Below are 20,944 nucleotides of genomic sequence, written 5' to 3'. Positions count from 1 at the left end.
TATTTGTTATTTTCCACTTTCAATACATCGCATGTAAAGAAAAAAGGTTATATGAAGAAATAATAATGTTTCATATCTTCACATATCATTCTTCAAAATCTTCTTTTCCCAATGCCTCCTTTTAACTTGGTTACTAGATCATGATAAAACTGAGTAAGTATTTAGAAAATCGAATGCTAGTAGCAGATAGTTACCTATTGGTAGAAGATTTAACCAACTTTATGAAGAATCACATACTGATTTCGAAAGTAATCATCTCACACTTTCGGAAACCGTTTAATAGATGAGGGGGTACAGTTTTTTTCTTCTAGAATTCAAATGAGGTTTCTTTCAATAAACACAACAAATGGACCAATAAAAAAAATCGATTGTGCTAATTAATTTAAAAGCCGGTTCACTTTTTTATTGTAAGGGCAGTTTGGTCCATGGCGATATAAGAGTGTATTTTTGAGAGGCATCACATGCGATGTCATCCTTTAACTTCAACTCGATAAACACCATTACTATTTAGTCACAGAGGGGTTGCCTCTCACCTCGTCGTCAAAATTTTAACTGAAAAGGATCATGAGGGCGTGATACCAACTCAAAACCAACCTATCACACACTTTTTAAAATAATTATTCTAATTTATTTTTAGTTAAAAACCACTACATTGTGAATTGAAAGTTTAGTTAAAGCCCACGTGCCTACATAACAATAAGGACATCACGTATCACTTTAATAATGATGTTCAGTTAAAACTATACACACATCCTAAATTGTGTATTTAGGGGTGAGCATAAATCATGTAAGACCAGTAAAACCCAAACCGTTCACATTTAATTAAATTACACACGAGGCGACATGTGGTCCTGATGATACTATTAATCGGGTCCCGTGTTAGATATAACGGGCAGTGTTGTAAATATCCCGACTAGGCGTCAATTAATCCCCGATTAATCGTTAGTCCCAACCCACCAATCAATCTTGGGCTAAATCGACCAATTAACATGTCAATGGTCAAATCCGGCCAAAATAATGATTAATCGAACTTATTCAGCCTTTTGTAACAAATCAACGGTTTCTGGCGAGATTTCGGCCAAAATCAACGGCTTTCAGCGAGATTTCAACCGAAAACAACGGCTTCCAACGGCTTCCAGCGAGATTTCAACCAATTTCCAGCCAAAAAGTATTTGTGTATATATAAAATTAAAATTACATTTAAAAATATGTACGTGTATATATATAATGAAATTATACATTAAAGTCTGATCCGATTAATCTCTCACTTTCCACCCTACCGCCCGATTTCCACAGTCTAATTAACGGTTAAGACTCATTTGCACCTATATGGGTGAACATAAACCGACCAAGTAAAAAATTATAAAACCCAAATCAATCAGACCTGGTTATTTAGAACATATCATATCAGTCAAAACAATAATTGTGATGACTTTTGCAACCATATAAATAAAAAGTACTTCTTCAAATTATACTTGCAATTGCAAGCTTAGCTTCCTAGGGTTTCATTTCATTAGTATGACGTCGGCCTACAACCAAATTTGTACCTTCAATAATAGGTATTGTTTGTTTGTTTGTTTTGAAGGATGTTAGGTTCCACAAATAGATAACTATACTTTGAGCTGTTATAATTCGCCTATTAGACAGATGTTTATTGGGAAATTAGGTAACTAGTGGGTGTAAATGAGCTTGAGTAGGCTCGTTTTGACTTATGAGAGCTTCGTGAGTTGTTTTTTCAAGCTTGGGCTCGGTTTGTTTATTATATACTACTATATTAATAATTCATTAATTTTATATATGTTTTTAGTTATTTTGAGAAAAAAAACCTTAATTAAACAAGCCTAAGCTCGGATTGAGCTTTTGTGTAGAGCCGTCTCCAAGAATCATTAAATTTTTTAAAACTTTTTGGGCGGAAGGTGAAAAAAATTATGGGCTTTTAAGTAAAAGGGTTTTTTTTGTTGGGTTTAAATAATTAAATTTTTAAATGGGTTTATTTGGTTATAATTTTGGGTTATGCAAAAAAGTTTTGTTTATAAAAATAGGCTTAAATGATTAAATGAGTTGAGTAATTGGAGTTAAACATTAAAAAGACATATTTTTTCTTAAAAATATATTAAAAAAATAAATTTTTAGGCCTAGCGGGGTGTAGGGCGACCACCCTGCCCTCCTTGAGAGTCGGCCTTACTTTTGTGTAGTACATTAAACGAGCCAAAGCTCGGCCATGCATTGTGAAATTAATACATAGAAGTTCAAAGAATGTGAAACTTTAAAATACACAACACTCGAGCTTTGATAAATAAAAGGGCTTTATTTTAGGTTCGGGCTCGGGTTGAGCTCAAAAAAGCTTGGTTCATTTTTAGCTATTTATTGATTCGAGCTCAAGTAGCTTTTGAGCAGCTCGGCTCGGCTTGTTTATGATACAACAATTAATTATTTTTTTATTAGTTTTTAGTTATTTCTTTATATTTTGAGAAAAACCTTAAACGAGCCAAAGCTTGGCTCTAGCTCGTGTAGTGCCTTAAACATTTGAAGCTCGGCTTGAGCTCGGTTGTGTAGTGTGAAATTGTTACATAGAAGTCCAAAAGAGTTGAAACTTAAAAATACACATGGCTTGTGAAGGCTCGACAAGCCTAAACGAGCTTCCCATACAAGGTTCACGCTCGGGTCGTTTTTAGCTTTAGAAACTTTTATTATTGTGATTGTTGATCGGCTGCAAACCATCATCAGTTCATGACATATGGTAACACTTATTGTTGTTACAACTTGCAGATTGGGCAGTTCATTAGTTTAGTGTCTGGTCACATTACTATTGTATCAAACCGCTCATTTGAAATGTGTTATTTGTTTTCGCATGTTTTGTTTAGTCATACTATAAGTTGCATATGTTATTATGTAATATGGTTTGCTCTTGACTTTAGTCAACTCAACTTTGGTTCTATTTTTATTAAAACTTTGCTTTAAATAATTTATATGTTGTTTAATGTTGTTCAGAACTGCAAGATGGACGCCACCATCCGCAGCTATAGTTCCAAATTTTCACCTTCCGATGCGCAGTTTTGAAGTCAAGAACAGGTATATAATGTTCATTGCGTATTATTATTATTATTATTATCATTATTATTATTATTATCGTAGTTTTAAAACAATTTTATTTTGTCATTCATTTTGTTATGTTATCAGGACCTCAACGGACGACATCAAGTCACTTCGGTTAATAACAGCTATTAAAACTCCTTACTTACCTGACGGGAGGTTTGATTTGGAGGCCTATGACGATTTGGTCAACATGCAAATTCAAGGAGGAGCCGAAGGTGTGATTGTTGGTGGGACCACCGGCGAAGGCCAGTTGATGAGCTGGGATGAACACATTATGCTTATCGGTCACACCATCAACTGCTTTGGCACGTCAATCAAGGTTATTGGAAACACGGGAAGTAACTCGACTCGAGAAGCCGTGCACGCAACCGAACAGGGGTTTGCGGTTGGAATGCACGCAGCTCTACACATCAACCCATACTACGGTAAAACCTCACTAGAAGGCATGGTTGCACACTTCCAATGCGTGCTCCCGATGGGGCCCACAATCATCTACAATGTGCCATCCCGAACGGGCCAAGACATCCCGCCACGTGTCATCCACTCAATTGCCGACAGCACCAACTTTGCAGGCATCAAGGAGTGCGTGGGCCATGACAGAGTCGAAGAGTATACCAAACACGGGATTACAGTTTGGAGCGGGAATGATGACGAGTGTCATGACTCAAGGTGGGACCATGATGCCACGGGAGTTATATCCGTTACCAGCAATCTGGTTCCGGGTTTAATGCAGGAACTGTTATTAAATGGTAAGAATCCGACCCTTAATAAAAAGCTTCTGCCTTTGATGAACTGGTTGTTTTGTGAGCCAAACCCGATTGGGGTGAACACTGCTTTGGCTCAGTTAGGGGTGATAAGGCCTGTCTTTCGGTTACCATATGTGCCACTTCCGTTAGCGAAACGGGTCGAGTTTGTTAACATAGTTAAGGAAATTGGGCGGGAAAATTTCATAGGCGATAAAGATGTTCGGGTTCTTGAAGATGATGATTTTGTGCGGGTGGATCGTTATTAGCAGAGTAATTTTACATGAAATTTATGTTTTTTATTTATCTTTTTTTCTGTTTACATAATAAATCTTGTGTTATGTTGTTGTATGTGGAGCTTAAAACTGTGTTATTGTTAATAAAGTTGCGCGCCGTTCTAAAATACTGCTACTTTTTAGTTTACAATTCCTGTAAATGGGCGGGTTGGTTCATGGGTGGGTCACATGTTCGGGTCATACAGGCCGTTTTAAAAAAAGTATTGCTTTGGTTCGGGTCAATACGTATTAAAATTAAAGCTAGACTGGATTGAAGTAAGCTGTTTTAAGAACGACCCATTTTGACCTGTTTAATTTGACTCGTTTCAAATTAACCTGTGATGGATCTGAATGTTTACCCGTAGGTATACGCATTCCATAGATAGACCTGGTAACGATGAATCATACAAAATGATGATCTACACTAGTGTACTTGATCGCGTGATCTTAATGGTGCTCAAACACGGTGTTAAAAGATTTGATACAAACGTAGCTAGGGGAAAAACATATGAACATAATATGATACGCTGTCCCGAAGGACGCAGAGTCTCATCATTTTGAGAAAAAGATACAAAACCTCATTTGCATGACTGCAACAACCTAATGCAAGTAATAATCTTGAAAAAAAAAACTAAAAACAACACAATGCAAAAATGGTCCTTAACATATATATGAAATAAAACTAAATTATATACCTAAACCAGAACTTTGTGTGTTTGTTTTCTTCTGAAAAATGGATCAACCCAATCTTTGTCCTCCTTAACCGCCTTTTCCCATCGTTTTTTAAATATTTCAAGCTCCGATGTTGACTGCCTCCTTATCTGCAAAAGTAACCGATACATTTCAAATTATACTTGCAATAGAACTCGATCTTGACAGTTCTATTAGTTGTATTACACAAGAACTGAATGTTATGTTTACAGTGTTGGATTCAAAGATTGAGTGTATGCAAGAATCTGAACAATAAATGTGTAATGAGAATAAAAGTTGCATTACCTCAATTCGCGTATCAACAACACGGTGACTCTGAGGAAACATTAAAACAAATGAAACATGAGCGTTATGAAGTACTCGTATTAAACAAGCAAATCTAATGTTATGATAAGATTTAATAATTTTAAAACCACATTATAAATGTTGAAAATAGGTTGACTGGTGAATCCAACTCGTTACTCAAGCGGCTTGACTGATCCAATTTTCCACCTCTAGTACATAATATAAAAATGGAGGAAAGCAAAAGAGGAATACCTTAGTTATATTGACTTCATGTGAAGTCTGCAACAAGAATTTAAACATTGTTAACATATGATAGAAAATCGCATGGAAATTAACTTGCTGTAAAGACAGTTGACTAGTATTCTTTTTCAAAATTCGGTTTCTGTTGGTTATTATGCAAAAGCCAAATACTGATATATTGTATAATGTAAATGCGAAGAAACATATCGCTTAAACATTTTTAGTCCAAATGTTCATTTGCACATTAACATTAAGTCGATAGTAAAAATAAGCGATTATAAGAATTAAGAAAGACGATAAACCTTATTAGCAGATGGTCCGCCTAATGTCTGTCTTCCCTGATGTAACACATATTCACTATCAATAATTCCCACATTTCTCATCCCCTAAAATATGCAAAAAAAGATAAGTCCACGTATTGATGGATCAATAAATGTTTAAACTTGTTTTCAACCCGAATATAGAATTTACTTGTGCACAATAACCGAGTTTCATATCCATTCCCCATCCGTGCACCAAGTCATTCTGAAAGTACATAAAAAGAAAATTATAGAAGGTCCATGAAATTATAACATTTAAATACTGTTAAATAATAACTGTAACCTGAATAAGATGCCAAGCACAATGCCACGCAGCTCTGGAGAACACGGGAGCCATCCCTTCTACAAATCTTAAATTAAACAAACACGAAAAACATTTTCAAACAGATTACTAGTTCTTGAACATTTTCATGAAGCATAGCTTAAAAAAACTTTTAAGAAATTGCATATATGCCACTTACCCGGTACACGGTGGGCCCTCGCTTGCCCTTGTACATTTCACGGTACTTTTAGTGTCATAAACCCTTCTTTATATAACAAGTATATGGGAATTAGTGTAACAAATGAAATGAAGATGATATCATATATGAACCGACAATAATTATTTTGTTCACCTATGAAACTTTAGTTTTTTTTTCCGTACTGTGATCCGATGATGTATGTCTGTTGATTTTGAATCTAGAGCTGGTTGAGATATCTCCAGCCCTTCTTCTTTAACAATATTTAAATATCTGCATATGTAAGAAATATAAATTATAGCTGTGCAGCTGTGCTTCTTTGTTCTGAAATCCTATTATTATTAACGGTGTTCTTTCACCAAATCAGGTATCAGAGAATATAAACGATAAATCAATTGTACCTTTTGGGGTTAAAATGCTGCACTCCAAGATCTTCATCCCAAAGAAATATATAATCATACAGAGAAACAGCAGCTGGATGTAAAAACCTTTTTGCAAACCACCTGAAGCACCGTTAGATGCATTAATTAAGAAACTCATAATTTATGCGTGTTAGTTTCTACATGGCGTTCCAACATGTGACTATGATGATACTAAAAAAATGTGTTTGATAGAAATGAACCTTACCACTTTGTTTGGTTATAAGCTACGATATGTGCTGCCTTTCTACTCCACTTGAGATCCCACCATCCGTCCATTTTCCCATCATAATGGAATAAAATAACTGTAAAATTTTCTTGAAGAAACTGAAACACCAATGCTGGTTCAGTATTGTTCATGTGATGAATGAAAGCTATAGCTCGAGTTATGAAAATTATAATACTATCCTCGCGTACCTTTTGAACAATGGTATTAACGTTTTGCTTCTGTTTCAAACCCACAGGCATTGCCAGCAAGTTATGAGAAGTGGAATGATTAGCCTGACATGTGATATGGCCAGATTTTCATGTAAGGTCAATTAAATTTTTACATATAGGACTAGAGTTTTGGCAGTTACCTTAAGTTTTAGTTTTGAATTACTTGTTGACCATATAGGTTTTAATTCGAAGTCGGATTTATCTTCAATAATACCAGTGGGTAAGCCCTTCAAGCCTGTGTAAGATAACGGGAATACCTAGAGAATAACAAGGAAATCACATTAATTTCATGCCAAAATAAAACCTTAACATAGCAGATAGATAATACAATTCTCCTAAAAACAATGCCAAAGTTTCCTTTTTGGCACATCAATCAGATGCTGTTTTTGATTTACTCTGTAGTTGCAACAAGGCTCAGAAAGTAACCACTATCTGAATTTATTCGTATTATAAAATAAAATAAATTAAATCAATTTCCAAAAGAATCAGATGACCGGCAAGATGAATTTAAACGCACTTAATGATCGTGTCACTAGCATTGCAATACCTTTGTTGAAAGCTGAAAATTTGTAGTTCTGTATGCAAAATACAACATTATTGTACATAATACTACCAAGAATGTATTCTTCTTCCATCGACAAAGTCCCTGCATTTATAGAGGCTTTACGTGATTAGAATCCAACTACCAATCCCAATACAATATATCAACAAAATTTCTCAAAGGAACAAACTAGAGATGAGTATTGTATAACCGCGTAAACTTACCCAATCATAACGGATGTGTCTTTTCCTTACAAGATTCCTCCACGCTGTAAACTTCCTCATAGACACCTCTTTTTGATGTATACTGTCTCATACCAAGCTGCATCCATCATCACAAATAAAGCAACTATTAAGCTCATGTGATTTTGAAGAATTGCACTAGTTTTGACGTTATTTTACTAATCTCGTGAAAATAACGTTAAAAGTGGCGGAAGGTTAATCAGGCATCATGTGGTGGCGTTGATAGCCGAAAGACAAGGGCACATGCACCAATCAGCCGGTGTCCCGATGATTGAGTGCTATGTGCCTTATGTCCAAGGCTTGATGCAAAACTACTATCGAGCCAGGGGTCTCACCGGAAGCAGCCTCTCTATACCTATGGGATAGAGGTAAGGCTGTCTACATCTTACCCTCCTCAGACCCTACCATAGCATTGCTATTGGTGGGATATACTGAGTACAATGATGATGATGATGATGATGATGATGATGATGATTTTGAAGAACTGAAGATAAGTCTACAACAAATTATTTTTCAAAATAGGTATAATATTTAGTCGCACTCGATTTAAAATACATTTATACATCATTAACAGTAACCGGCTAAACCTGCATAAGCATTAATAAAGCTCGTATCACAGACACCTTAAGATTTCACAATAAACAGGTGGTCATAGCTTACTAAATTAAGACACTGACCTTCTCTCACACACATTCAGAAATGACGCACAAACGGCCACTTTGATTTCAGTAAACTACATAAATAATATTATCACTTATGTCATTACTTTGCATCCTTCAATCCAGAAAAAATTAAGTTGATCAATAGTCAAACTTCAATTCCTAGAGGCTAGATCACTATAGTAGCTAGGGGTGAGCAATAATTGAACCCCGAAACCGCACCAAACTAACCTAGTTTACTGAAAATCGGTTATCGGTTTCTTTTGCATCCTCGGTTAACCAAATTTAACCGAGCCATTCGTATTTTCATACACTACTAGTTTTTATACCTTCATTTCATGTATTTCTAAAAAAAGCCTAAGTTTGCTTTTGGTTATCAACCGTAATGAACCAAAAACCGAAAAAGTAACCAAATAAACTGAACCGAAAACCAATTGGTTAATAAACTAGTTTAACTGATGACTTCAGTTTCAGTTGACGGCTTGACGCTAATAACCGAACCGAACTGCGTACACCAATAATGGTTGCTGCTTACCAATGGTATAAAAGAACCAGATAAGCTTATAATTAACTACCAGGCTATCTATATGTACTTAACATGTAAAACTGTCAAATCAGAACACAATTACCTGCACAATATATGCATGTGTGTATATGTATATGTATATGCATATATGCATATGTATGAGGAATTAATTAGAGGCAAATTAACCTAATTACAAAGGTATTACGTACGTCGTGTTCCGTTTAATTAATTAAATGATCTCACATTCTCACATTACATTATTATTATTATAATAATTCACCGCAAAATAAATATAAATAAATAAATAAACGATGAGATTAATTCACACATCATCAAATGGAAAACTGTGAAGGTACCTGAAGGAACACTGACTGACCTCCGAGACTTGGTGACGTGTCTCTGTATAAAATTCAGTAAGTACGTGTAACGAATTCACCGGAGAATTGAACAACTGACGATCGATTGCAATGATAATGAATTAATGTTGATGATGATGATATTACAGTTGCTTTGAATGCGTGTATTGTTTTGAATTCGGGAGAAACAAACCATCAAAGTGCGGAATTGCATGTGTTTTCATTCGTCCATGGCCGAGGCACGGCGTATGCATTATTATTATTATTATTATTATTATTTTTTGAAATCCTCCAAATTGGCTACGTGGTAAATTCATACACGTCTTTCGATCCAGAGAAAACCCTTACATAAGACTAATGTCTGTAAACACTCACCCGAAAACACGATAGTATGGTGAGATAAAACTCGTTCAGTTAAAGAGAATCCAATTAGGGATTCAAACATCACTATCACCAATTTATATGGGAAATATTAGGGATGAGCCAGGGTTCGAGCCCTGATCTCACCCGGTTTTACCGGCTCATCGCTATCGTATCATTTGATGGGCGTGGGGGTCGGGTTTTATCCGGTGAATCCCTCAACAGGTGGACCGCTAGGGGCTCCGTCCGTCCGGACTAGTGGCCGGCTCGGGCTACCTTTAGCCAATGGGGGCGGCGTACGGAGTACCCGACGTTACTTAGTTGGCCGTTCAAAAAAAAATAAAAGAGAATCCAATTAGTGAGCGTCACATGCTCAGCTACTCTCCTATCATCGCACTGGTACCGTTGAAACTACATGCAGGGGGCAGAAATCGAACCAATTTGTTCTTTACCACTCCATCACCAGCTCATTAACACGGCAAATGTAAAATAATAATAATAATAATAATAATAATAATAATCACTTCATCACCAGCTCATTAACACAACAAATGTAAAATAATAATAATAATAATAATAATAATAATAATAACAACAACCTGTTTTCCGGCCAAGTTAGATTTAAAATTTGTTACAAAAGAGAATAGCTACTTTCATAATGTTGGTATAAGTTCTTTAAAATTATTTTTATCTAAAAGATGTCACAAATTATTTAACACCTTTTGCAAATTGCAATGATGCCTTACCTTTTGAAAGTGTATACATTTACACATGCTCGACAAAGAACTCATCAACCTATATGGTAATAATTCATAATAGTTTTATTATTTTTTTTTTGGTATGCAACTTCTTTTTTTAGAGTACCAGCAATAATAGATGAAGTCGAACTGTTAGGTCATCCCAATCGCTAGTCTCTCTCCGGCCTCCCCTTGTCGATCCTCTCCTACAACCTTCCTCCTCCAAGTCATCTGAATTCCCCGACACCTCTCCCTTCCACATACTCTTTTTTCTCTCTCTTCTACGAGTAATATTACAGTTGTTAGTTTCTTACGGGTTTCAAGTAAGTCACTTTAATTTAAGAAAGTTTAATGTTTATAAATAAACTTACAATATTAGATCAATATTAAAACTTTTGAAATTTATGACTAGAAGAAAATACAAGTGAGAGTAACTTTGATTAGAAGAAAATACAAGTGAAAGTAACTTTGATTACCATTGACATTTACTTCTTAATAATAGAAAAAAGATAGTTAATAAATTAATATTATATTATATATATTTTTTAAGGATTTATGTATGTAATAATACACTTTGATGATAAACTACAATCTAATGTGTTTCTTATACCTAATCTTTCATCTTTGGTGGAGTGGTTATGCTTAAGATGAATAAGCAGCGCCTACTATCTTTAAGGGACCAGGTTCTAATCTTGAAGGCCCCGAGTTTTCTATTACAGTGTATTTACTTCATAGTGGCTTCTCTTGTGGAGGGTACAACATCTGTCATGTGGCAGGTGGCTGGAAATTTTCTCGGGGAACGTCAGACCAAACTCGAATGCCAGCGTGAACCCGGTTAAGACATCATGGTCTGACCTGAGTTGGGTGGTGGGGCTCCTCTTTAAGGAGTTGCGGTCTAAGTTAACTGTGAAAATTCACGTTCAAAAAAAAATGTGTTTCTTGTACCTAATATATAAGTCAACTATAAAACCTTCTTGAACCATATTCTCAATTTTAAACAACACATTTCTCTTTCAAAATACAATATTTACCATCAATTTTTCTTCTACTTTACATATCATAATCATCTACACATCTTTATTCACCAATACAAATTAAATATCACAATCATCAATTTACACATAATATTACATATGCTATGATTATTTTAGCATGAACTCTTGTTCCATCCGCACTGGCTTCCTTCGATCATCCCCAGGCCGGCATAACTTTTAGTTGCAGCCCCGGCCCGAAGATGTTGTAAAATGAAAGAAGACCATTAAACAAAACTGTGAGGTGTTTAGAAGAAATTATGATTTTTGGAGAACAATATTTAGTTCTTGAGCACATCTTGCTGGCAAACCGCCTCGCCTACATAACAAAGTTCACGGTGTGAAGATTTTTAGATACCGTTATTGTTTTTTAGTCTAACGAAAACATGTTTTACCTTGTAATATCCGGGAGACACTTGCGAATCTTCTGAAGCTGAATGTGACATTCATTGCAGCATTCAAGTCTGTCGTTCAGCAGATCGTAAGTCAGCGTTACTGTTTAAGAACTAAAAATTATTAAAAAAAACAATGGAAATAACAAAACAAACCTTTTTTCTGCATGAATATCGACACCGACAGTTGGAGGTGCTGAAATTGTTGAGCTGATAACGGGCCCAAAGACCGCCACAAGCTTTAGTAACAGTTCCAGTGATACGCTTATATGCCTGCATGATTAGGAATTATTATTCAAAATCCAAAACCATTTTTAAATTTTTTAAATCCATTTGTGATATAAACAATTACCGCTCAGTTTTGCTATCCAGTAAATCTAAAAGCACCGGAAGCAAGGAAGAGAAGTGGTCTAGTGTGAGGGACTCCATTTTTTCCATCAGAACATTGACGACATCTGCCTGAACCTGAAATAATAGTCGACACCAACATTCAGAAGGTCAAACTTCAGGCGGTCAAATTTCACTTAAGTTAAGCAATGAATACTCACAGCATGATCTGGCAACTTCCGTAAGGCGTTAATAGCACCCTTCGTGTCATTTTGCCCCCAAAAATGTCTTACCACCTATAACAGCACAATAGCATTAATCACGGTTTATAAATAACTGAAATGTTACATGACAATTCTAAAAAGGTTAATAAGAAACTTATGAAAGATGAATCATTGTTTGAAAGTAAAAATAATATTCATGAACCAAATGGAAGGTACCTGGAGTTTAGTTAAACGAGCCCGGAGGCTACTTACAAAAACATCATGATTTTGCAACAAATAATCCGCCACATCATCCTCCTTTTTAGACATCAAACCTCTCCCAGTAGTCTGTGAGCCATCATCCTGCCACTTGTCAACATTATAAACAACTTTCAGACTTTAACAAAACAAAAGAACTTCATATCAGTTGAAACTAACAAGGTTATTTTACGCCAAAGAAGAATCTTACCAGTAATGGAGATGATTTAGCTTTCTGAGGAACCATGCGAGTAGGAGTATCATGTCTGGGGCCCACCACAACGGGTGAGGTTTTAGTTGTTCTTTCAGGCATCATGCGAGGGGAAGCATTGGATCGTTTTGTAACTAGCATTGGAGAAGGTCTACCTCTTTCTTGCATTACACGGCGAGAACTCACAGATCTCTGCACGGGTGAGACCTTACCTTTCTCAGGAAGTAGCATACTAGGAGCGGTCCTAGGTCTCACAGGGGAGGCACTAACTTCCTCAGATTTAATGGCCGAGCCCACATCACGTTTTGTTACCTTAGCCTCAACTACCACATTAGACACCACATCAGATGTCTTTATGGACATCTTGGGTGGTTTAGCTTCTTGTTCGTCAGAAGCCACCACATCAGGTGTCTTTACTGGCATTTGGGAGATTTTAGCTTCGGCTGCGTTAAATGACTGATTTACCCTTATTGGCCTCTTGGGTGGTTTAGCTTCAGATTCTTCAGAAGTCACTGCATCAGGTGTCTTTACTGGTATCTGGGAGATTTTAGCTTCAGGAATTTCACAAGGGGCTGGATTAGATGACTGATTTACCCTTATGGGAATCTTGGGTGTTTTAGCTTCAGGTTCTTCGGAAGCCGCCACATCAGGTGTAAATACTGGCATCTGGGAGGAATTAGCTTCAGGTATGGCACAAGGTACTGCATCAAATGACTGATTTACCCTCTTGGCAGGTATATTTGTGTTGGTATCAATGATAGGAGTTTCATCAGTATTCAGTTTTTCTCTCTTTTCGAATCTCTCAACTAGACTGCGAGTCCTTCCATGCACAACTGCCACTGCATGATGGAATAAAATGTTGCACAATTATTATTTAAAACCCTAATATTGCATACTTGAGCAACGCACAAATATATATTTAATGGGCTACCTCCATTGACATATTTAACAGGTTTCGACTCTTTGTTTGATACATCAGACCTGTCACCTGAAACGAACAAAGCCATTGCAAGTTAACATCACATGATTAAAGCTCTTATTTGTATGGTTAGCATGTGAGTATTACGGTTTTCTTGTGGAAGTGTATCTGAAGATGAAGGCTTTTGAATCTCTTTTGTGACACATGTAGAGATAGAAGCGTTCTCATTGGAAGAATCAACAGCAGGAGCATCTGTTACAAGCCTTTTTTGAAAGTTTGCAAGTGTAGCAGTATCTGATCCAGTTTTTAATCCAGAATCAACAGTTAATGATATCCCATTTATATCTAGTTTAGTAGTTGATGGCCTCCTTCTATGAGATGGCGGCTTAAGTGATACAGCAATGTTTTCCTGTTCATTAGTCATTGATTCTCTTGAAGCAAATTTGGCTGCAGGAATTTGTTTTTGGGTAGCCATATTATCAATCTCTTTATTGATTTGTGGGATCATAACCGTCGGCAAAGACGCAGATTTTCTTGAAGAAACAGGCGTCATACCTGCAGCTTGACATGAAACCACTAATTACAGCCTTGCAGATTACCTGTTTGCCCTCATCATCAAAACAAAAGTGAAAAGATCAAGAAAACCTAAAAAAGAGAGCTAAATAACAACTTACTGTCCACGTATATATTCTTTATATCCTTTGTGTCGTCGTCTGATGACATGGCGGACCTTCTGGGACTCCTAGTTCTCCCCTTTGAATCTTGTTGGAGATTTACTTTTGACTGCACGCGGGTATTTTCCTCAGACAAGATGCTATGCGAATGTGGTTCAATAAGCTTCACAAACCAAAAATCACAAAAGATAATTAAAACTATATTGTGTAAAACTATTAAACCACTAAAGAGTCTAACTTGAAACCAATAGATCAAAAATAAGATCATGGAATAACTACCGAAGTGTCTGCCACCCAAACTGCAACAGCATTCTGATAATATGAACATCCTAAAAGTTTTCCATCATCAATGCAGAGGTCACCTAATGTTGACCACCCCATATCAAGAGCATCATGACAAACAATAGGCTCCCATGAATATACCTGAAAGTCAACAGAAGGAATACCGAATATGAGTACCGTATCTATTTGGAAAGCAAAAAGATAAATTTAGTAAAAAAGTTTGATACCTTTAAACTGCCATCTAACCCACAAAAGAGAGTCCTCCCATCTGGATGAAAAGTAACTGCACGTACACCTGTTGCCTGAAAAATTAGAAGAGAATTGTTACTTGAATAACACATATATCTAGAATACTAAGACCAAATAGGGGGGATTAAAAAAACTGGTACCTCTGGTCGAGTTGATCCAATCAATTCAAAGGTCTCCAAGTCCCAAAATTTAACAGTTTTGTCTGAAGAACCTGGTACAAGTTATGGATAAGTTAAGCTAAGTGATCATCTCGGTTTCTTGCTTCTTTATATGTTTACAACAGCATGGTTCACGTTAAAGAATATTACAAGTAGACAAACAAAATCAACCAGGCCCGTCTCCGAGAATCCCTTAAAATTTTAGGGCTTGGGACGATAAATAAAGGGCCCCTAAAATCACGTTTTTAATTATGTGGCAAATAATTTGACAAATTTACCAATTGGGTTGCCTAATACGGACCAAAGCAAAAAAAAATAAATAAACAAGTTACTAAATTGGCCCATATAAAACACAAAGGAAACTTAGCTTATCAAACATACCTGTTGCTAGAAGAAACTCAAGAGGATGAAAATCCATTGATCGGATATGCCCTTCATGAAACTTGAACTCATGTAAAAGCTTGCCAGCAGTTAAGTCCCATATCTGTCCAACAAGCAACGGTTACAGCTTACCCAAAATGATGATTCTTGATGCTGACATGACTGATAGATCATACCTTTACAACATTATCAAGTCCCCCTGACACCACCCAACGACCATCAGGACTAAATCTGATAGTACTAACTGCTCTTCTATGTCCTTTATATGTGTGAATGCAGCCTTTCTTTCTAATATCCCAGATCTTTAAATTAGTGTCCATGGAACCCGATGCAAAAAACTCACCAAAAGGATGAAATTCAAGAGCGGTACAATAAGATCGGTGCCCATTTAGTGTTCGAACCACTGCATTGCAAGACAGTGTTAGGAATTAAATTATGTTTCAACAAGCATGTGTGTGGTATATATGTATGTTTTTACATGACATCCTACATCTACATGTAATTATATTATACAGCTCATTTCAATTAATGACATTAGCTTTCACGTATGAGATAATCGATTAACCAACTTACCCTTTGTTTCTTCAAGATCCCAAAGTTTTATCACACCAGAAGAAGCTCCAGCAGCTACTAAAACTTCTGTTGAGTCAAAAGCTACAGACTCAATAGGGCTTGTATGGCCACTTAGACTCTGCATCACACCACAAAGGAAACAATCACACTTCTAAAAGACTCATAAGTTCATCCTATAATTACAAATAGGAATTGAAAGAAATATCCTATTTCAGCCATATTTATCCTAATGAATGTATAGTCAAAGGATGCTATGAACAATGCCATAAATTATTTTAGTAAGTAGCTCATATGTCTATGTACAAAATGTCTTCAAACTTCACTGGAGTAATAGACCTTAAGACATAAATATAATTGATATATTATAAGTTGCAACATTAAAGTTAAAATAGTAGATTCTTGTAATTAGTTACCACTGCCTATAATTGAGTTGTTTGAAGGAAACTATATGCCGGATTTATATATAAAGTAAGCATGAAATCTATACGCAAACGGAACTGTTATAACTTCACAGTAAATTTACTAACCGTTGTAGCGGTTGGTTTCCCAATCGACCAAAGATTAACTTTCTCATCATCACCACCTGTAATGAAGTTTCGACGCGTCTTCTTCCCGATCTTTAGACAATTCACATTCGCTGTGTGCGCCACAAATTCCTCTTTATTTATTTTAGTCAAGAAATATAACACATACACCGTCAACAAACTTTCAACTATTATTAAACATTTCCATCCCTATATATCCCAACGAATTAACAAACACATTCAAAATCTCATAAGAGGCCAACTAAGTTCAATTAATCCCGATTTTGGTCGGATTTGAACATTGACTGGCTAATTGACCGACTAGCCCAAAATTAATCAGTGGGGTGGGGACTAGCGATTAATCGGGGATTAATCGGCGCCTAGTCGGGATTTTTACAACACTGGCTTTAGAAATAGAGCTCGAAACGAGTCGAGATCGAGCTCTCTATAAGGTAAACGAGCCGAGACAGGCAATTAATAAACATAGATAGTAAGTCTGTTCTAATTAACACACATTTAAAACTCCAGATAATTTCCACAAGAAAATGCCAGGTTCAATTGTATCTCCGTGTCTCTTACATCTTCTCAAAAAGTAGTCACATACAACTAATTAGCACACATTTAAAAATTAAGGCCATAAACAAGTTACAAGCCGAGGTCGAGCTTGAAAATTTACACACGAGCTGAATTCAAGCTTTAGAAATAGAGCTTGAAATGAGCTGAGCTTACACAGGCAATTAATCTACACATATAGCAAGTCTGTTCTATCTCTAGCATAAACTAAACAAAATTACTAAAAATTAGGGCCAGAAACTACCAAATTGAGCCAAAAAATCACAAATTCTCAATAGAAATCAAATGCTATTGCTACCGGTCAGTGTTAAATATGCATATATCCCCAATCTTCACTAATCTAGCTCAAGCCAGCTCGTGAGCCTAAAGGCGCCTATTATTAACAACATTTTTCAACATATACTTATCAAATAATTATCATATATAACACTATGATAAAAACAAATTAATATACTTAATAAACAGAAAACGAGCCGAGCTCCAGCTTGAAAAATTGCTCGCGAGCCGAGTTCCAGCTTTAGAAATAGAGCTCGAAACGAGCCGAGCTCGAGCTACTAAGTTAAACGAGCCGAGCTCGACCTTACAGGAAACTAATCAACATATACTGTAAATCTGTTCTATCTCTATCATAAGTAAAATAAAAACTACTAACAATTAAGGCCATAAACTAGCCGTGCTCGAGCTACAAAAAATTAACCACGAGCCGAGTTCCAGCTTCAGAAATAGAGCTCGAAATGAGCCGAGCTCGAGCTCTCTATAAATTAAACGTGCTGAGCTCAAGCTCTCTGTAAATTAAACGAGCTGAGCTCGAGCTCTGGTGTAAATTAAACGAGCTGAGCTCGAGCTCTGGTGTAAATTAAACGAGCCGAGCTCGAGCCTAGTTGAGCTCAGGAGCAGCTCATTTACATCCTAACACATCCAATTAATCAACACATATATATAGTAAGTCTGTTCTATCTATCTCTAACACAAATTAACCAAAAATTAAGCCAAAATTATCACAAATTCACACTAGAAAAACAACAAAAAAGGATACGCAACTTATATCCGCGTTTCGCCATCTGCACTCGGAATCGAATCTGAATTGAAATAATAATAATAATAATAATAATAATTAGGTTCTCCGGTGTCGGTGCGGTGGTGATGCTGAAGCTACCGACGGTACGTACATACACACAATTATTATTCAATTAATGTGTGTGTAGATTTGAAATAATCGTTGATATACAACACTAGAGTCCAATGGTGAATCAGAAAACTAGTGAACAAAATTAACCGGTAGATTGAATGAATCGGTTGCTTTTGCAGAGAGTTTTGTTTTTGTTTGTTAGATAGATATATGACGTGCACACAACGTCTAGTGTGTGAGAGAGAAAGTCTTTAAAGTTTAAAAGAAAAGAAAAGAAAAGAAAAGAAAAGAACAGAACGAGCGTTCTCTAACGTCTTCACACCATGATTGACGATACATAGAATAGATTAGGAATTTAATTTAATTCAACGGTTGTCTCTGAGTCTATACGTGACGAGATTTTGATTATATCTAGTGATTTGACGCTCTTCATGTATGACATAAAAAGTTAAAAACCTCTCATAGGTGGAAGCCCTTAGAACTGGGTGGAACCGTCCTCAGATGTAGATGTCGTTTTTTAGTATTGACGTGACGAAAGTGTTCTTGGTTTTTTTTAACAAAGTTTTTTCGATTTATCCGTAACGAGATTTTTAGTCGTCCTTGATTATTTGACGCTTTAGGTTTGACTTGAAAAATATCTTCATGGGCATAAACCCCAATAACCGGGTAAAACTAGCCTCTGACGTACACGTCGAGGCTAGAGCTGGCGATAAGAAAAGCAACTGGGGTGCCATTAAGTCATAAGACACGTGGTAAATTGTCTTGGGTTTTAATATGAAAAATGGCAATTTAACTGATTTGTGGAAATTGTCCTTGAGGTTTTTTTAACAGTATTTTTTTCCAAGTCAATATGTGACGAGATTTCAACACTCACTTCTGACTGTTTGATGATTCAGGTTAGACTCAAAATTCGTCGTAAGCGGAAACCTAACAACCGGGTAAAACCGCCTCTAACACATGTGTTGAGGTTTAAACCGACAACCTCTTTTAGAAGAAGCAATTGATGAGGAACGTGGTAAATAATTGTCCTTGGGTTTTAATATCATTGATGGCGATTTAATTTTGAATTGACGAAATAGTCCTTGGGTTTCTTTAATGTGATGTTATGGTTTTAATTCCTGAGGTGTGAAATTGCGGATACATGTGATGTGGTCTAGCAGAGATTTTTCCATGGCTATAGAGAATCTTTTTTGAAATAATTATTTTTATATTATTTCTTAAAGTTGAATTGGTGTGAATCAAAATAATATTATCTAAATAATATTATTTTTCTTGTTGACTGAAAGCATGTTTAATGTTTAACTAGTTCTTATTCTTGTGAATTAAATTGTGTTTATAACATGATAATGATATTTAAGACAGAACATTTTTTCTATACATAATATTCTCTTGCTTGTAAACGATTTTAAAATTACCTTGAGCGTTACAATCATCTTCATCTTATTAGTATACGAATGCTCATTAATTTGTATTTTTTGTGGTTCCATTGTTCAGCTTCCTAAGTTTTATTTTTTTGATCAAAGGAAAAATGAAAGCGGATTCAAATGGCTAAACAAAATTTAAGTTAGGTTTGGTTTCGGTATAAAATCTAGAAAATTGATTTTAACTATTTAACCCGGGTTAAAGTTCATATAACCGAATATAATGAAACATCATGTATAATGAACTAATCAATATCCCATTATGTTATTAAGTAGACGAATTTGTGAAGAATTTTAAACATTTAATATTTATTAGTTATGGTATTTTCTTTTTCATGTATTAAATAAGAAATGCAATATAAGAGATGCGTGTGGAGTAGAAAAAACAAAACAAAACTTAAAAACAAGTAAATGGGCTTGTTGATGTAACCACTAAAAGCTAGTGGCAAATATTTGTTCCACATAGTTTCTGTTATACTTATAGGTCATGAAAAATACATGTCATGCTTATAACAATATTTGATAATGACATTGTTACATGTAATATTATTCTTTTTAATAAATGATTTTATAGACATGCATTTGCAATTAGATTTTGAAAAATTATATTTTCTTTTCAAAGAGGTTGTTGTGTGTAAGGGTGAATGTAGATAGATATAAGCGCCGTGTGATAGTAGTAAAAACTGTTTTTACGCTATATTTGTAACTGACAATCGAGTGACGGTAGTAGATTTTTAGACAACTATATCATGCATTCTAAGCAATGACATGATAAGTCGCCTAAAAATAGAAGTGGGGCATTTTAACGAAGTTCTATTATTTTATTTTATCATAAACTGTATGTTTTTATTAAAGTTTGTCAAAGTTGGTTAATTTACTTTGACCTGATTCAATAAAAAAAATGCCTAATTAAACATCTGAAAACAAACCTAAACATGTTAACTACATGAGTAATAAAGTTCACTGATTCATGACGGATATATATATATGTATGTGTATTTTTTTATAATATAAATATAAATTACATAAATGAATAAATGATGAGGGTACACTAGTCTTTATGGATTATGTTGTACCTGAAGAAACACTAAGTGAACCCTGGACAGATTATAGATAATCTGGGGGTTAAGTAATGTTTCCCACGGGGATGAGGTTCAGCAGAGAAAGTTGTTCTTCTGGAGACCTGCAAAACAGACACCGTAAGCTCGTCACTGAGAAGGGGGGGTTCCTCCT

General features: G+C 35.6%; 3 protein-coding genes and 1 long non-coding RNA gene across 7 annotated transcripts; 1 reads left to right on the top strand and 3 right to left on the bottom strand.

The window, feature by feature from the left end:
* The first annotated feature begins 1,473 nt into the window (after positions 1–1,473).
* LOC143621189 (4-hydroxy-tetrahydrodipicolinate synthase, chloroplastic-like) lies at positions 1,474–4,179 on the top strand. Its single transcript, XM_077092697.1, has 3 exons — positions 1,474–1,559; positions 2,992–3,072; positions 3,181–4,179. Exons 1-3 carry the CDS (start codon positions 1,519–1,521, stop codon positions 4,106–4,108), a joined length of 1,050 nt encoding a protein of 349 aa, XP_076948812.1. The 5' UTR covers positions 1,474–1,518; the 3' UTR covers positions 4,109–4,179.
* Positions 4,180–4,442: 263 nt separating this feature from the next.
* On the bottom strand, positions 4,443–7,100 carry LOC143621190 (uncharacterized). The gene is made up of 12 exons (XM_077092698.1): positions 6,965–7,100; positions 6,756–6,874; positions 6,530–6,631; positions 6,285–6,401; positions 6,132–6,197; positions 5,954–6,020; positions 5,822–5,875; positions 5,653–5,736; positions 5,363–5,389; positions 5,111–5,140; positions 4,810–4,935; positions 4,443–4,714 (listed from the first exon to the last, which is right to left on the bottom strand). The coding sequence occupies exons 1-11, from the start codon at positions 7,013–7,015 to the stop codon at positions 4,810–4,812; spliced, it is 843 nt and encodes a 280-aa protein (XP_076948813.1). The 5' UTR covers positions 7,016–7,100; the 3' UTR covers positions 4,443–4,714.
* A 32-nt stretch (positions 7,101–7,132) lies between these two features.
* LOC143621191 (uncharacterized) lies at positions 7,133–7,898 on the bottom strand. Its single transcript, XR_013151471.1, has 3 exons — positions 7,751–7,898; positions 7,533–7,631; positions 7,133–7,242 (listed from the first exon to the last, which is right to left on the bottom strand). It is a non-coding gene; the product is annotated as an uncharacterized LOC143621191 (long non-coding RNA).
* A 3,515-nt stretch (positions 7,899–11,413) lies between these two features.
* LOC143621186 (katanin p80 WD40 repeat-containing subunit B1 homolog KTN80.2-like) lies at positions 11,414–18,534 on the bottom strand. 4 transcript variants are annotated; one of them, XM_077092693.1, is made up of 18 exons: positions 18,198–18,534; positions 16,592–16,722; positions 16,065–16,182; positions 15,668–15,894; positions 15,492–15,594; positions 15,093–15,163; positions 14,931–15,005; positions 14,701–14,844; positions 14,422–14,584; positions 13,895–14,308; positions 13,760–13,816; positions 12,829–13,667; positions 12,597–12,728; positions 12,378–12,452; positions 12,182–12,294; positions 11,986–12,102; positions 11,833–11,901; positions 11,414–11,756 (listed from the first exon to the last, which is right to left on the bottom strand). In XM_077092693.1, the coding sequence occupies exons 1-18, from the start codon at positions 18,220–18,222 to the stop codon at positions 11,696–11,698; spliced, it is 2,934 nt and encodes a 977-aa protein (XP_076948808.1). In that variant the 5' UTR covers positions 18,223–18,534; the 3' UTR covers positions 11,414–11,695. The 4 variants fall into 4 exon arrangements, with proteins under 4 accessions (XP_076948808.1, XP_076948810.1, XP_076948809.1 ...); XM_077092695.1 differs by having other exon boundaries at positions 12,597–12,722; XM_077092694.1 differs by having other exon boundaries at positions 13,895–14,302; positions 18,198–18,533.
* Positions 18,535–20,944: the final 2,410 nt, after the last annotated feature.

Source organism: Bidens hawaiensis, unplaced genomic scaffold (assembly GCF_021521415.1).
Source record: "Bidens hawaiensis isolate Kalapana, Puna unplaced genomic scaffold, B.hawaiensis_p1.1 tig00002772_1, whole genome shotgun sequence".
NCBI lineage: Eukaryota > Viridiplantae > Streptophyta > Magnoliopsida > Asterales > Asteraceae > Bidens > Bidens hawaiensis.
The sequence above is the reverse complement of the archived record's forward strand: the minus strand, read 5'-3'. Positions and strand labels throughout refer to the sequence as shown.

What these genes read in the sequence shown, in the direction of transcription:
- LOC143621189 (XM_077092697.1), top strand. Translation starts at nt 1,519, where the DNA reads ATGACGTCGGCCTACAACCAAATTTGTACCTTCAATAATAG. An exon ending in ATTTGTACCTTCAATAATAG is followed by an intron (nt 1,560 to 2,991) that starts GTATTGTTTGTT and finishes AATGTTGTTCAG; the next exon opens with AACTGCAAGATGGACGCCAC. An exon ending in AGTTTTGAAGTCAAGAACAG is followed by an intron (nt 3,073 to 3,180) that starts GTATATAATGTT and finishes TTATGTTATCAG; the next exon opens with GACCTCAACGGACGACATCA.
- LOC143621190 (XM_077092698.1), bottom strand. Translation starts at nt 7,015, where the DNA reads ATGCCTGTGGGTTTGAAACAGAAGCAAAACGTTAATACCATTGTTCAA. An exon ending in ATGAAGTCAATATAACTAAG is followed by an intron (nt 5,141 to 5,362) that starts GTATTCCTCTTT and finishes ATGTTTCCTCAG; the next exon opens with AGTCACCGTGTTGTTGATAC. An exon ending in TTGTTGATACGCGAATTGAG is followed by an intron (nt 4,936 to 5,110) that starts GTAATGCAACTT and finishes TTACTTTTGCAG; the next exon opens with ATAAGGAGGCAGTCAACATC.
- LOC143621186 (XM_077092693.1), bottom strand. Translation starts at nt 18,222, where the DNA reads ATGGCGAAACGCGGATATAAGTTGC. An exon ending in GGAAACCAACCGCTACAACG is followed by an intron (nt 16,183 to 16,591) that starts GTTAGTAAATTT and finishes GGTGTGATGCAG; the next exon opens with AGTCTAAGTGGCCATACAAG. An exon ending in GGAAGTTGCCAGATCATGCT is followed by an intron (nt 12,295 to 12,377) that starts GTGAGTATTCAT and finishes CTATTATTTCAG; the next exon opens with GTTCAGGCAGATGTCGTCAA.